This window comes from Salvelinus sp. IW2-2015, unplaced genomic scaffold (assembly GCF_002910315.2).
Source record: "Salvelinus sp. IW2-2015 unplaced genomic scaffold, ASM291031v2 Un_scaffold4402, whole genome shotgun sequence".
In the NCBI taxonomy this organism is placed as follows: domain Eukaryota; kingdom Metazoa; phylum Chordata; class Actinopteri; order Salmoniformes; family Salmonidae; genus Salvelinus; species Salvelinus sp. IW2-2015.
The window spans coordinates 20,011-35,101 of record NW_019945672.1 but is presented as its reverse complement, the minus strand read 5'-3'; the positions used below and the strand labels follow the sequence as shown (position 1 = coordinate 35,101).

General features: G+C 47.7%; 1 protein-coding gene across 1 annotated transcript in view; it reads right to left on the bottom strand.

The window, feature by feature from the left end:
• The window catches only part of sgsm3 (small G protein signaling modulator 3), a 14,869-nt gene extending 1,661 nt beyond the window's left edge, over window positions 1-13,208 (bottom strand). Inside the window, 21 exon segments of the mRNA XM_070441616.1 lie at window positions 49-135; window positions 5,096-5,214; window positions 5,301-5,371; window positions 5,446-5,598; window positions 5,742-5,791; window positions 6,443-6,497; window positions 6,840-6,995; window positions 8,037-8,132; window positions 8,457-8,593; window positions 8,596-8,743; window positions 9,013-9,158; window positions 9,513-9,708; window positions 11,110-11,232; window positions 11,234-11,260; window positions 11,567-11,583; window positions 11,586-11,673; window positions 11,852-11,900; window positions 11,902-12,000; window positions 12,002-12,038; window positions 13,032-13,112; window positions 13,205-13,208. Coding sequence (XP_070297717.1) covers window positions 49-135; window positions 5,096-5,214; window positions 5,301-5,371; window positions 5,446-5,598; window positions 5,742-5,791; window positions 6,443-6,497; window positions 6,840-6,995; window positions 8,037-8,132; window positions 8,457-8,593; window positions 8,596-8,743; window positions 9,013-9,158; window positions 9,513-9,708; window positions 11,110-11,232; window positions 11,234-11,260; window positions 11,567-11,583; window positions 11,586-11,673; window positions 11,852-11,900; window positions 11,902-12,000; window positions 12,002-12,038; window positions 13,032-13,112; window positions 13,205-13,208 — 1,939 coding nt within the window.
• Between the last annotated feature and the right edge of the window lie 1,883 nt (window positions 13,209-15,091).

Sequence of the window (15,091 nt, the reverse complement as noted above, 5' to 3'; positions counted from 1 at the left end):
TGTCTCGGAGAACGGCGCTCCATCTGTCAACACATGTCTGCAATTTGCCCAGCCAGCTGATGGTGAGCTCTCGGTGCTGCCAGTACTGGGGTAGGCCATGAGGGCTGGCCGGGGGCCCTGTGCCCAAGGACACGCCTGGAGGCCCAGAGGACACAAACACCTGCGCCTACATCCTCAAATGAGCCAGGCTCCAGCCTCTCAAGAGCACCAACAACTCCCCACACACGACACCAACCTCGAAAAAGTGAAGTTCTGGATAGAGTGTTGTGTAGTGTGTGATGGCATGTCTGAACCAGCAAGTGTGGTCTGATGAGGTTGTGAGGAGGCAGCGGTATCGTATAAGTCCACTCTGAGCTCTCGGTTTGTGGTGAGACGAGGCGGAGTCTCTCGAAGTCTAAAAAAACAAATCTCAGATCCAGAGCTGTAGCTCAGACGTCTCCGAGAGACCGATCACCCGCCCCCACCGCGTGGAACACTTCCACCTGTCTGTGACCCCCGACAACACCAGCACTGTGAGTCTCACTACTCGTAATCTAAAACTGACCATAACTGCATATAAGCTGTTTCTGACCTCCTCGAATACACTCACTGTGAAGTACCTACAACTTACATGAATCAACCTCACTGACTGCATCACTATAATCTGTCTGGACCCCCAAGTCACACCAAGCACTGAGTCTCACTACTGAATCAACTCCTGAATCATATAGCTGTCTGGGACCCCAACACACCAGCACTGGTGAATCCTCACTGACTGAACTCACTCACTGAATCATATAGCGCTGCTTGACCCCCAACCACACACCAGGACTGTGGTCTCACTAACGATCAGGATTTGACAGAATTCTATATATTGTCTGGACCCTCAACACACCCAGCACTCGCTGAGAGTCTCAACTAACTGAATGCAACCTCGTTCATGACCCTCCGCGTTTACAGAGAGAAGCCTTCTCTCTTGGTAGTAAGAAGTAGCTGAGCTCTCCCTAACACCATGCACAATGTCACCTTGTTATCTGTACGGTGCACAAAGCTAAGCCTAGGGAGTCCCTCCCTCCTATCATATTGGTATCTGTTCTCTGGTCGTCTCTGTCCTGCTTTATTTGCAGAAATCTGTGACTTTCTGGTCTCTGCAGCTCTGTCCGCTGGCTGTTAAGGTCGTGAATTGTATGAATACGCATAATGCTCTTGGCCCCCACACACTGGGTGCCAAAGACATGAGATGTGAATTAAAGGCAGGCCCTCTGCACCCTCTCTCTCGATCTGCAGCGAAGCCGGGGTAAATTGCCGAGCACACTTGACGCACGATGTGCAGTTGAATGCATTTGTACTGAACTACTAGAGTTATCCCCCTTTTGCCATGAGACTGATCCTTCCATATGATGGCTTTGTAAGTGGTCCTGGGTGTATATGTGGCATGAGTCCATATCAATTGAATTCTTCCCGACACTCAGCAGCACCCGTGAGTCATGTTGACCTCAACAATGCCATCTCGCATTAAATCAACTTCTACTGGGGAGAGTCCAGATGTGCCTTCACCACTGCAGACACTAGCTTAGGACAAATTATGTCAGGCGTCGAGTCTCGCTTCGGAATTGACATGATAATTGTAGTGGCAACGACGGTCTACCTATCGCAACATTCTTGGAGCTTGCACTTGATGTAGATGAATCTATGTCCCTCCCTCTCGCCTTCTTCTTTCATTCGCTCTGTCCCTACACCCTCATTCAGGTACCTGACTCCAGGACTAGCCATGGAAGCCACCCAGAGAGGACCACGAGAACTTGCCTGTGTGTGTCTCTCGCTGACACCGACGTGAGAGCGGTCAAAGCCCTGTGGGGAACCTTTCTCTCGAAGACGCCCCTATCTTTACGTACGACCGAACTGGGCTTTCCAGGTTACACTATAGGCGTACAATAACAGTCACACCGTTGATGGGAGAAGACCGAAGATGTGACAATGTAAACCCACGGAGTGTAAGTGCTGGAATTGCCACACGCTCCACAAAGCTCTCCTGCTTTCAGGGATAAATGTTGCCTGTAGTTTTGTATAGCATTATACAGTGGACGTCCGTTGGCTCGGTTGATCATACCTTGAAAGGATAAATATGCTCGCCGTGTAATTCGTAAGAAGTCGCATAGCGTTTCCCAGCGTCATGTCAGTAGACGCCCGAGGTGACTATTAGCGCTACACCGAGGACAGCGTGCGCAGAAAACCGCTCATAACAAGCGTGTGAGACGAGCAAAATCCCCCACCTGATGACACCTGTTTATCCCAGACAGACCACACAGCAGACCGAGAAAAAATGCATAAGTTGGACACATATTATGACGCTAACAAAAACAACAAAACCGTGAGCGTGGTGATACCTAATATTACGGAAAGCAAAGTAGACTACCACTCACCTCTCCGATTCTCACCACTTAGGTGCGTGTCTGCTTTTGGTCACTAACTGCTTTTCTCCTCTCAGAATTAGGTCACCCGACGTCTAAGATGAGCACAATTGTTGGAGGCTGGTATGTGAAGTTCTATCAATAACGGGTTTTAAGACACAGAAGGCTCGAATGATGTAGAATATCACGCCTCATCTCACCTTCATCACCAACTCCCCTCCTACATACCTGCTCTGTAATGTGTCACAACATCCTCTCCACATTCATATAGATTTATCCCCTCCCACACGTTCCGCACGTAGAAGTGTTCCATCTCTCCTCCCAATCTCCCCTCCCCACAACGTCGCTGAAATGTCCATCTCTTCCCACATTACTCCCCCTACCCACCTAGCGCTACCTGTAGGTAGAAAATGCGTCATCTATCTCCCTATCCCAATGACTGCCGCGCTCCACAACGTCCTGGAGAATGTCCCACTCTATATCCCAAACTCTCCCCTCCACACGTCCTGTTAGAATGTCCAATCTCCTATCCCCAATCTCCCCCTCCACACGTCCTGTAGCGATGTCCATCTCCTATGCCCAATCTCCCCTCCACACGTCCTGTAAATGTCCAGCTTCGTATTCCCAATCTCCCTCCACACGTCTCTGTAGATGTCCATCCTCTCTCCCAATCTCCCCTCCACACGTCCTGTAGAGGCATCTCTATCCCAATCTCCCCTCCACATGCGTCCTGTAGAATGTCCATCTCTATCCCCAATATCTCCCCTCCAGCCACGTTCCCTGTTAGAATGTCCATCTCTATCTCCAATCTCCCCTCCACAGTCCTGTAGTAATGTTGTAGAGTCCATGTTTTCCTAACACTCTGGGTGGGAACCCTCTCCCGTATCTCACTGATCTCTGCCTCTGTTAACTCAAGAGTTGGTTCAGTCCACAGTATCTAGGAAATACACTCGTATGGCGGAGCAACACGCAGGTTTGTCCTATCGTGACATTCATGTCAATTGTCGTAGGCAGGGTCTAGTAGACGAAACAAGACTTTAAACTGCTTGTCAGTTGCATCTTAGTGGAATCAATCCACACTAGGTCTGTGAGGTTCTTGTCAGTATTGTGTTGTCAGAATTCTATCCATAACTGGTCCTGAACTCGTATCCCCCAGGTACTCCTCTGCGGGTGATTAGACCTCGGTGATCTGAGCCATACAACCATTTAATGGGTGACAGTACCTCGGTTCATGAAGGGACGTTGATGTCCTGCCCTGAAGGACACATCTTCCAAACACGGTTTGGAAGAAAAACCCTTCCATACTGGGGAGAGCCCCTACCACCTCTCTGGGTTCTTCATAAATGGAGGTGTAGAGAGGAGACAGATACGGTCTGAGCCATTCTTCAGTTGTCTGTTTCCATGTTTGGCCCTGCTACCTGACTGTATTCCGCTATAATCCGTCTTTCGGTACGTGGTTTCTCCTCCGAGGCCAGCCCCATAGAGGCCGCTTTATCGGTTGACTGCTGTCGAGAAGACTTTAAACTAGTCGACCTCCAGCACTGGTGGCTGTGTAAGACCGTACACTGTGCGCTAACTGTAGACATCGACACATCCCACCCTCCCCTCTGTGACCCGACTTATGAAGAAACAGCTATCATGACTTCGCATACACAGTTAGTAGTTAGTTGGCTGTGGGCAAGTCCCCATCAGCCTACCTCTCCCCTTCTCTCCGCGAGACTAGACCGAGCAACTAAGGCCGAGAGGCGATCGTTCCCGCACCACCCAGCAGGACGCCGGCAGATCCTGCGCCTCGCACCACGACGTCACTCCTCTCTGCGAAATATCATCCTATAACAGCCCTGTTTACTTCCTCACACGCCTGCCCCACCTAAAAGGATCCTCAACAAACCCTGCACCACTCTAAAAATCGACAACCTCATACCCTCTAAAGTACTTCCTCAACACTCCTAGCCACTAAACAAATACGGTACTCTCCAACTTAATCCCCTGCCACTAAAGACCCTTCCGCCCGTTCCACACCGATCCCTGCCACTGACAACTTACCTCAACAAGGCCCATATCGCTGCCAACTAATCAAGACTTCCTTCAGCCACAGCCTGCGCACTAATAAACTGTCCATCAGCACCTACATAGCCCACTTAAATTAACAGCTTCCTCAAACCCACAAACCCTCTTGCACCACTAAAGACTTCCCCTCACCACATCCAACAACCTGCCCCACTATGAAAGAACTTCCTCACGAAACGCCTCCAACGGATTGCCACGCTGCCACTAAAGACTTCCCACTTCCACAACTACCGTCCACTAAACAAGACTTCCTCACACTGACCCGTCTGCCCACACCTATAAGAGAGCGTCCTCACAAAACAGCCCATCCTGCCCACTAAACATACTTTTCCTCGACACCCCGTCGCCCTCATAAGAAAAGACTTCAGTCACTACAACACCGACTTCTACTAATCCAGACCCTTCACCTCAACACTCCTGCCTTAAAGGATCTTCCTCATTCCATCTCACAATATGTGCTAAAAAACGTAAGTGGGACCTACGTAGCTTCTCTATTGAATTTACAGTATCTGGAGCTCCTGAGTTGGTGTGCAGCCGACTAAGACAGCTTCCATGCGCCAATGTAGAGGCATTACTCACTGGACAGACCCGGTTCAATCCCGGGCTAGAGACATGACTAGTAGCGACATAATTACCTGACACAAAACCTCTGCGGAGACTCATGACCGCTCTGGCCATCAAGTTGACGCCCAGCGTCGCCAGGTTAGAGCGGGGAGTCTGGCTGGCCCAGAGGTCCGGTAGCAGGTGTATCAACCTGGACTTCCACCCACACAACTAACACAACTGTGTAGGAATCATAGCTGTTCATATGGTACAGAGGTCTGTGTGTGTCTAAGTTACCTGTACGTCTTACACAGCACCAGTCTGGAGTAGACTGAGTTAAAGTCCCTCTCCACCTCTCTACTGGCTGCCTGAGGAGAAAACAGACCAACGAACAGTCAGGTACAGCACCGACAGACACTGAACCCAGCCCTCTGTCTCCTACCTCCTCTATGAAGAGCCAGGGGTGGCAGGCTCCTCCCAGTATGGAGGGTTTCTTCAAACCGTGTTGGAAGATGGCCTTCAGGGCAGGACACAACGTCCCTCTGACCAGGTCTGTCACCGCCTCAGTCACCGAGTCATCACCCGCCAGAGAGTACTGGGGACAGCAGACCAGTTATACATAGAATACTGACAACACAATACTGACAAACCCACAGACTGGATTGATCCACTAAAAGAGCACTGACAAATTTAAGWCTGTTTTTACTAGARTGACTACACAATAATTCACTGACAAACCTCTTTGCTCCGCTCATCGAGGATTTCTACGAACTTGGCTGGAAACCAACCTTGAGTAAGAGAGCAGATCATGAGATAGAAGGTTCCCCCAGAGTGTTAGGAAAACATTTTGACTCTAAACATTCTACAGGACGTGTGAGGGTGAGATTGGGATAGAGATGGACATTCTACAGGACGGTTGGAGGGGAGATTGGATAAGATGGACATTCTACAGGACGTGTGGAGGGAGATTGGATAGAGTGGACATTCTACAGGATCGTTGTGGAGGGGAGATTGGAGGCAGAGATGACATTCTACAGGAACGTTGTGAAGGGAGATTGGAGATAAGAGATAGGAGACATCTACAGACGTGTGGAGGGAGATTGGGATAGAGATGGACATTCTACAGGACGTGCTGGAGGGGAAGATTGGTGATAGAGATGGACATTCCTACCAGGACGTGTGAGGGGAGATTGGATAGAGATGACATTCTACAGGCACGTGTGAGGGGAGATGGATGGAGATGGACATTCTATCAGGACGATGTGACGGGGAGATTGGAAATAGAGATGGACTCTACAGGACGTGTGGGAAATGAATGGGGGAGATTGGGAGAGAAGTGACGATCTAGCGGAGTGTGGAGGGGAGATTGGGATAGAGATGGACATTCTACAGGACGTGTGGAGGGGAGATTGGGATAGAGATGGGGTGTTTTCATTCACCTCTCAGCCCGTTGAGCTCTCCCACCCAACAGTGCTCATCTTTCTGGGAAAAAATCTGAGAGAGAAAGAGAAAAACAGAGGGATGAGATGGAGGAGTGAGTTAGTCACTTTTGTAAAACGTTTTTTTTTTTTTTTTTACACGTATGTTTTCACATACATTTCACACGCTGTGTTTGCGAAAACAAAGTCAGTGTGCTGTTAACAGTATAGCTTTCCCACTGTCCCTGTACCATACACCGGGCTCTAACTAGTGAAACTCTGCTCACAAATACACGTGACCAACTTCCTTGACAACGTACCAACGGATTGTGCTATACAAATACATGGCAACATTTAAAGCTGTGGAGTGAAATTACAGCACTTAACTCCGTTACATGTATGTGTTCTGTCCACTCACTGTGATGATGTCGTTCTTCCTGAAGCCCAGTTCGTCGTCGTCATGGCGCTCAAAGTCCAACAGGGCTTTGGCCCGTCTCCGTCGGTTACGAGACACAACCAGGAAGTTCTCGTGGTCTCTCTGGTGGCTCTCCATGGAGTAGTCTGGAGTCAGGTCCTGAGAGGAGGAGGGACAGAGAGAAAGATGAAGAGAAGGCGAGAGGGGGAGGGACATAGATTCATCTAATCAAATTAGCTCAGAATGTGCTAGTGACTTGTGCATCAAACATGTCAATCAGAATGACTCCACTATTTCCTAACTGTGTTGCAGTGTGAAGCACCATTGATTCAGTGATTTGATTTAATGACCGAGTGACTCATTGTTGGGTAACATGACTCACGGTGCTGCTGTGTCAGGGGAAGAATTCAATTATATGACTCATGCCACGATTACACCAGGCACTACCTAAAGCCATCTACTGGAGATCAGTCATGAGAAAGGGGGATAACCTAGTCAGTTGTACAACAATGCATTCAACTGAAATGTGTCTTCGGCATTTAACCCAGCCCCTCTGAATCAGAGAGGGGCAGAAGGCTGCCTTAAATTGACATCCATGTCTTCGGCACCCAGTGTGGGGGAGGACAAGAGATTCATACATTCAGCGACTTAACAGCCAGCGACAGAGCTCAGAGACCAGAAAGTCACAGATTTCTGCAAATAAGCAGCAAGACGACCACAAGATAACCAATTGAAGGAGGGAGGGACRCCCTAGCTAGCTTTGTCACCGTACCAGATYAACTAAGGTGACATTGTGCATGGTGTTTAGGGAGAGCTCAGCTACTTCTTACTACAAGGCAGCTTCTCTCTTAAACGCGGAGGTCAGTGAAACTTGAGTTGATTCAGTAGTGAGACCTCAGTGCTGGTGTGTTGGGGGTTCCAGACAATTATATGATTCTGTAATCTGATTCGTTAGTGAGACTCACAGTCCTGGTGGTTGGGGGTGTCCAGACAGCCTCTATAGATATATTCAGTGAGTTGATTCATGAGTCTCGGAGATATCTCACATGTAATCTAGTGTGTCGGGGTCCCAGACAGTCTATAATGAATTGTCAGCGAGTTTGATTCCAGTAGTAGGAGACCTCACAGTGCTGTGTGTAGACCTTGGGGTCCAGACAGCTATATATGATTCAGTGAGTTGATTCAGTAGTGAGTCTCCACAGTGCTGGTGTGTCGGGGGTTCAGACAGCTATATGATTCAGTGAGTTGATTCAGTAAGTGAGACTCACAAGGCTGGTGTGTCGGGGGTCCAGACAGCTAATATGAATTCAGATGAGTTTTATATTCAGTAGTGAAGACCTCTACAGTTCCGGCTGGTAGTTGTACGGGGGTACAACAGTATCAGTGGAATGTGTTCAGCCGGTGCGTGGGAGAGGCTCTGGGGCTAGACAGCTCTGTCTGCTTGATGTTTTAGTATTAGACTTGAGAGCCTCCGCCTCGTCCTCATCCCCACAACAGAGGAGCTCAGAGTGGACTCTCTAGCGTACCGAGCTCGCCTCCTCACAACCTTCATAGAACACCTCTGGTTAGACATGCCATCACACCACACACATCTTCACTTCTATCAGACCACTCACTTTATAGGAGGTTGGTGTTGAGTGTGTGGGATTTGTTGGTGTTGAGCTGGGCCTGCTCATTGAGGATGTAGGCCAGGTGTTTGTTCCTCTGGGCCTCCGCGTGTCCTGGGACAGGGCCCCGCAGCCTCATGGCCTCCCCAGTACTGCAGCACCGTCACCTTGTCTCCATTTACCCAGTCTGGCTAGGGCAAATTCAGACCACGTGCGGTATTGAGATAGGACTGGAACGCAGGAGTTCTCAGAGGACACCAGCTCCTCCTCCTGTAGGGGAGAGAGGAGAAGGTCAACCTCCTGTAGGGGGGAGAGGAGAAGGTCAACCTCCTGTAGGGGGGAGAGGAGAGGGTTAAATAGGGGAATGACCAAACCCAAATCCCCAAGACACTTGTAGGACTCTAGATCTGAAAGGGTTAGATAGATGTAAGAAAAGGTTATTACCATATGATTTTCTATACCAATCCAATCCTTTCTGATCTACACAGGTCTAGGGAGTAGGGGTTGGTTTAAAATCAAACCAGCAACCAGCCAGCCAATCAAGAGTCAAAGAGAAACAACTATCCCACCTTGATCTTGAGCATGCCCAGTGTGACCTGGAAGAGGACCACAGAGCCCTGGTAGAACAGCAGGTCCCAGATCCTCAGCAGGATGCGGATGTCCACCACACTGGCAAACGATGTCAGGAACCAGTGCAGCGTGATCAGAGACAACTCTGGGGGAGGGGAGGAGACGAAGGGAAGGGTTAGGACACACAGGCAGGTTGTCCTCCTACACTACACCTGGCATTCTTAGCAATGTTTGTGGCCTCTAAACACCAGACTTTAAAAGCCTTGTTATTGCAGATTCCCTGTAGCTCCCCTAGATCCCTATTCACATTAACATTTTAGTCATTTAGCAGACACTTTTATCCAGAGTGACTTACACTAGTGCATTCAATCTTAAGTTAGCTGGGTGAGACAACCACATTTCAGAATCACAGTTCTTTTTCCCCTCAAAGTGGTTACCAGCAAAGTAGGAAAAGACAAGTGAGAGTGTTAAAGTGTAAAGAACCCCCCGTCTCTCTCACCGATGTCGTGCTCCTGCAGAAGCCTGTCCAGGCTTGGTAGGTACTGGACTATGAGCTGTCTGAGGACCCTCTGGTCTGTCTGGACCCCCAGCAGGGTGGAGGAGAAGTAGGAGGGTGGCARCAGGTCCTCGATCAGGGCACACATCATCCACAGCACGTCCTCCTCCTCCAGGAACAGCAGCAGACATGACACCACCTGGGGATGGGGAGAGGGAGGAGAAAAGTAACAGAATAGATCTTTATTGTCCCCGTTGGGCAATTCGGTTGCAGTGAAAATACAGAGTCTGGGCAGATACAAACATATACAAATTACAGTAGAGGCATTACAAACTCCCTAGATTAAAGAGTTAATCAAGAACACAAGATCAAAGTACTATTTAAAATGTGCAGAAAGGGAAGGAGGAGAGAGTGAAAGCTTCTTAACCTTTTCTGAAAGGACCTGGTATCATTACTGCCAGGTCTTGCAGCAAAAGTTAACCTGAGGATACAGAGTCTTGCCCAGCCAGAGAAAAGTTTATTAACCTGGATGTTAATACCCAGGGCGTTCCAGCCAGAGAAAGTTTATCTAACCTGGATGCGAAAATACGCCAGGCCGCTTGACCATGCACAGAGAAAAGTTTATTTAACCATGGCATGCGTCTAATAACCCAGGTCTGCCCAGCCAGAGGAAAGTTTATAATAACCTGGGGATAGGTGATAAATACAGCACACGTCTTGCCAGCCAGATGAAAGGTTTATTACACTCTGCGATGGTAATACGCCAGGTCTTGCCCAGCGCAGAGACAAGTTTGCCCTACCCTAGGATGGTAATTACGTCCACGAGTACTTGCCACGGCAGAGGAAAAGTTTATTAAACCTGAATTAGTAATACGCCACGTTTGCCCGCCAGAGGGAAGAGAGTTTATTAACTGCAGGCATAGTAAATATCGCCAGGTCGTTGCCAAGCCAGAGGAAAGTTTTATTAACCTGATGGTAATACGCCAGGTCTTCCACGCCAGAGAAAGTTATAACCTGATGTAATTACGCCAGTCTTCCAGCCAGAGGAAAGTTTATTAACCTGGATGGTAATACGCCAGTCTTGCCAGCCAGAGGAAAGTTTATTAACCTGGATGGTAAATACGCCAGTCTTGCCAGCCAGAGGAAAGTTTATTAACCTGGATGGTAAATACGCCAGGTCTTGCCAGCCAGAGGAAAGTTTTATTAACCTGGATGGTTAATACGCCAGTTCTTGCCAGCCAGAGGAAAAGTTATTAACCTGGATGGGTAATACGCCAGCGTCCTTTGCCAGCCAGAGGAAAGTTTATTAAACCTGATCGGTAATCACGCAGGTCTTTGCCAGCCAGAGGAAAGTTATTAACCTGGATGGTAATACGCCAGGTCTTGCCAGCCAGAGGGAAAAGTTTATCTAACCTGCATGGGAACTACGCCAGGTCTTGCCAGCCAGAGGAAAGTTTATTTTAACCTGGATGGTAATACGCCAAGGTCTCTTGCCAGCCAGAGAGAAAGTTTATTAACCTGGATGGTAATAGCCAGGTCTTGCCAGCCAGAGCAAAGTGTATAGACCGTAACAACACAATAGAGTACAGTGAAGTCCTACTTACCATGCTGTGCCCTGTCGCAGTAGCCGAATGTCTGGATAGAGCCATGCCAGGCCCCGCAGTACCCGCCTCAGCCTGGGAACACCCACACTCTGCAGGCTGCAGAAACACGCGTTGGAGGGCCATGGTCCGCAATAGGTCCTTCTCTATCTGAGAGAGGAGAGAGAGATGGACGGAGGGGATGAGAGGGGTGGAGAGAGAGGCGGGAAATATTGTTTTTCAACCAATGTGTTGTAAGAGTTTACAGATTTATTAGCATCTATAAATGAATAATCAAACCATTAATAAACCCCTTGTAAATCACTTATATTTTACATATATTTTTTAACAGGTTAACAATGTTTGATCCTCCATCACAGATTTTCATCAAGGGAGAGACAAACATCTTTACCATCAGTACCATTCCACCCCTCCACCTGGAGTCATCTGGATGTACAGTACCTCAGCATCCAGTACCTGTTTGGCAGCAGTGTCTCGTCGTGGTGCTGTTTCTTAACGATCTCTTTGTAGGAGATCTCTGTAGTCCTCTTCTTCTGCAGAGCTCCAGACAGACGCATCCACAACTATCACGACCAGAGGGGGGGGCAGTGAGACAACAGACATCTCTGAATCAGGTTACATACCGTAGTAGGAGTTGGCCCTTTGACCACTTCACCTCCCCTTACTAGTCTGTGTTTCATTCTGTCTTGTCCCTTTGTTAAAACCTCTACTGCTGTGTTTTCCCCCCTCTAGGCCCCTTACCTGAGCGTCTCATGCTGTTGGTATGCCCCCCAGCACCAGGGAGCGGAGCGTTCAGAGCGGGGCAGGACGGGGAGATGAGGTCCCAGTCAGGTCTCCTACGGTGTGTTGTGGTGAACTCCAGGGCCTGCCAGCGCAGCCTCTGCTGGTCCTCTCTCTGGCTCTGGCCTCAGTTCTGGCTCTACACCATCTGGAGGGGGAGGGGGATGGTATTCAACTCAGTTATCTTTGAACAGTGTTATACCCCTGCAATCCTGTTACTTTGGCACTCAGTCTGCTTCCCGTTTTAACGGTTTCTCCTCCTCCACCACAAGGTCTGCTTCCCCTGTTTTAAACGGTTTCTCCTCCTCCACCAAAGGTCGCTTCCCCTGTTTAACGGTTTCTCCTCCTCCACAAAGGTCTGCTTCCCCTGTTTTAACGGTTTCTCCTCCTCCATCAAGGTCTGCTTCCCCTGTTTTAACGGTTTCTCCTCCTCCACCAAGGTTCTGCTTCCACTGTCTCCCCTGTTTTAACGGTTTCTCCTCCTCCACCAAAGTCTGCTCCCCTGTTTTAATGGTTTCTCCTCCTCCACCAAAGGTCTGCTGCTCCCCTGTTTTAACGGTTTCACCTCCTCCACCAAGTCTGCTTCCCCTGTTTTAATGGTTTCTCCTCCACCAAGGTCTGCTTCCCCTGTTTTAACGGTTCTCCTCCTCCACCAAAGGTCTGCTTCCCCTGTTTAATGGTCTCCTCCTCCATCAAGGTCTGCTTCCCCTGTTTTAACGGTTTCTCCTCCCCACCACCAGGTCTGCTTCCACTGTTCTCCCCTGTTTTAATGGTTTCTCCCCCAAAATCTGCTTCCACTGTTCCCTCTGTTTCAATGAATTCTAAACCTCCACCAAAAAAAGTCAAACATCTACACATTGATTAACCCATTAGACAAGGACCCCAACAACAGCCCCAGGTTCAGCGTGTCTCAGTTCCTTTACAGTGGACTACATCTACAGTATCAGCAACAGTCAATAGGATTTCAGCAAGCAGTGCAGGTCACATTTTTACCTTTATTTAACTAGGCAAGTCAGTTAAGCAAATTCTTATTTACAATGACTGCCTTCCCCCGGCCAAACCCTAGACGACACTGGTCCAATGTTGCGCCATCCTATGGACTCCCAATCACGACCGGTTGTGATCCAGCCTGGAATCGAACCAGGAACTCGTAGTGACGCCTCCAGCACCGAGATGCAGTGCCTTAGACCGCTGCACCACTCGGGAGCCCCCAATTCAATGCCTGTGAATTGATCACAGAGCATTGAGTTATCGTCACACGTTGCATACAGCTATGGCTGAAAAAAAATCTAATAGACGATGGCCAGAGCTTACCCATGATGTTGCGTAACGATTTTATTCAATAAGTCAGTTTTAGTCAATGTATGGGAATAGTTGGGAAATGACAAATCCGAAGTGCCCACTTTGTGAAAATGTGTGTGAATGTGGTGTCTTTTCCTATGATATATGACATACACATTATTTTCAGCCTACGTTACATTTCAGGCTGGGTTTTATTTGAGTGTTACCACCAACCAGCATGGCATAGTTTATCATCAGAAACAGGTCCGTATTATTCATTTTCATGACTGAGATGAGCCAAACAGCCTTGTGTCCACTTGTCAACCTGAGCCATGGAGCAAATTAAAATGGGTGTGAAACTTGTTTTTTTTTTACCAGAAATGCATTATCATCCATTGGATAATATATTTTTAATAAAGACTAAGTAAAAAAAAAAAAAAATTATCTATAATTGCGTGATATGATAATATTTTGCAAACCCGCAGCCGTATGGTTTTGACCACTAAAGTTGCTTCTCGACACGTTCCACTGCTTTGATTGGTTGTAACGTTAGCTAGAAACCACACCTGTCTATCAAGATAATGAAAAGACCGTGAAAGAACATTCAAGGAACTTAGTCACGACTTGGCTTTGTTATACCGCAGCGAAGCCCGCCAGTAGCCTACCTCCCAAAGGTTGCACTGTGTCCATTACAATGTAGAAAAAACACATCACTTTCTTTCAATAGTAATCCATATTACCGGAGCGTCATATTTTTTTAACAATTTCGAATGGCGGATTCGTGGCGCAATTTAGGAAAGATTCCTGCCACAACAACAGGATAAAATAGGTGGCGAAGTCAAAGATAGGCCAGTGGTTTCCATCTGTGGAGTAGTTGTCCCTGAATCAATGCTTATGACTTGCCATGACCCAGATTAAATTAGTGTTGAACAACAAGGAAAATCTCCACTGTGTTTTGATCCAGGGAAAAGAGAGGGCTGAGCGCAACCCACCACGGTAGTCAACTCAATCTACTGAATGACTGCTTACATATTGATGGGTGAGTCTAGACCGATGTCATTTAAAACAACCAAATCAGGTTAGAATTGATGCATGCAATGAGTGATACGTATCTGTGATGTAGAAGGTTAGTCCTTTGTTTGCTTTATTAAAAGGTTAGAGTCCTTTGTTAAAGGTTTGAGGCCTCTGTTTTTGTTAAAGCACCATCAGTTAAATAAGCAACAATTGATTAAGGGTGTGAAACCTTGTTTTTGCATAGAAGTGAGTTGCTAGTTGAGTAGCAATTGTTACACGTGTGGTTAATGTAAGCCTTGTGAGCATTCAACAAGCTTTTGAAGTGAACAGAAGTTTTATGGGTAACCAGGCCCTACAGAAACAATGTGTTCTATAGATATGTTTGAATCCTCAAGTGGTTATACAGACACACACATTTTGGGGTTAAATAAAGATATAAACATATATTATACAACTTTTGAAGTTAATGTAATGTCATTGTTAAGTGAGAAAACCACTGGAGAAGGGGGGAGAACACAGTTGGTGGAATTGGTGGCTTTGRCAGAAGCATGCAAACAGGCTGAAGGAAAAACAGCTAATATCTACACAGACTCACGGTACAGACTGAATGCTCTCCACTTACCTGGACAAGTTCACTTTTGAAAATGAAAGCACAGAGAAATCATAGACAGACAAGTAAAAGAGGCGTGGGGAATAACTCCCGAGGGGGGACATGACGTAGTACCAGGACAGTGTGTGATGGTAATAACATATATAACAGAGACATTAGGACCAAAATGGGAAGGTCCTTATCAAGTTTTGCTCATAACGAGGTCAGCAGTGAAAGTCACGATTGATATATGTCACTCATTACAAGGTTGTCCATTTTGATGACAAAGCGGTGCCTGGAGAATAAAGAACTGATTG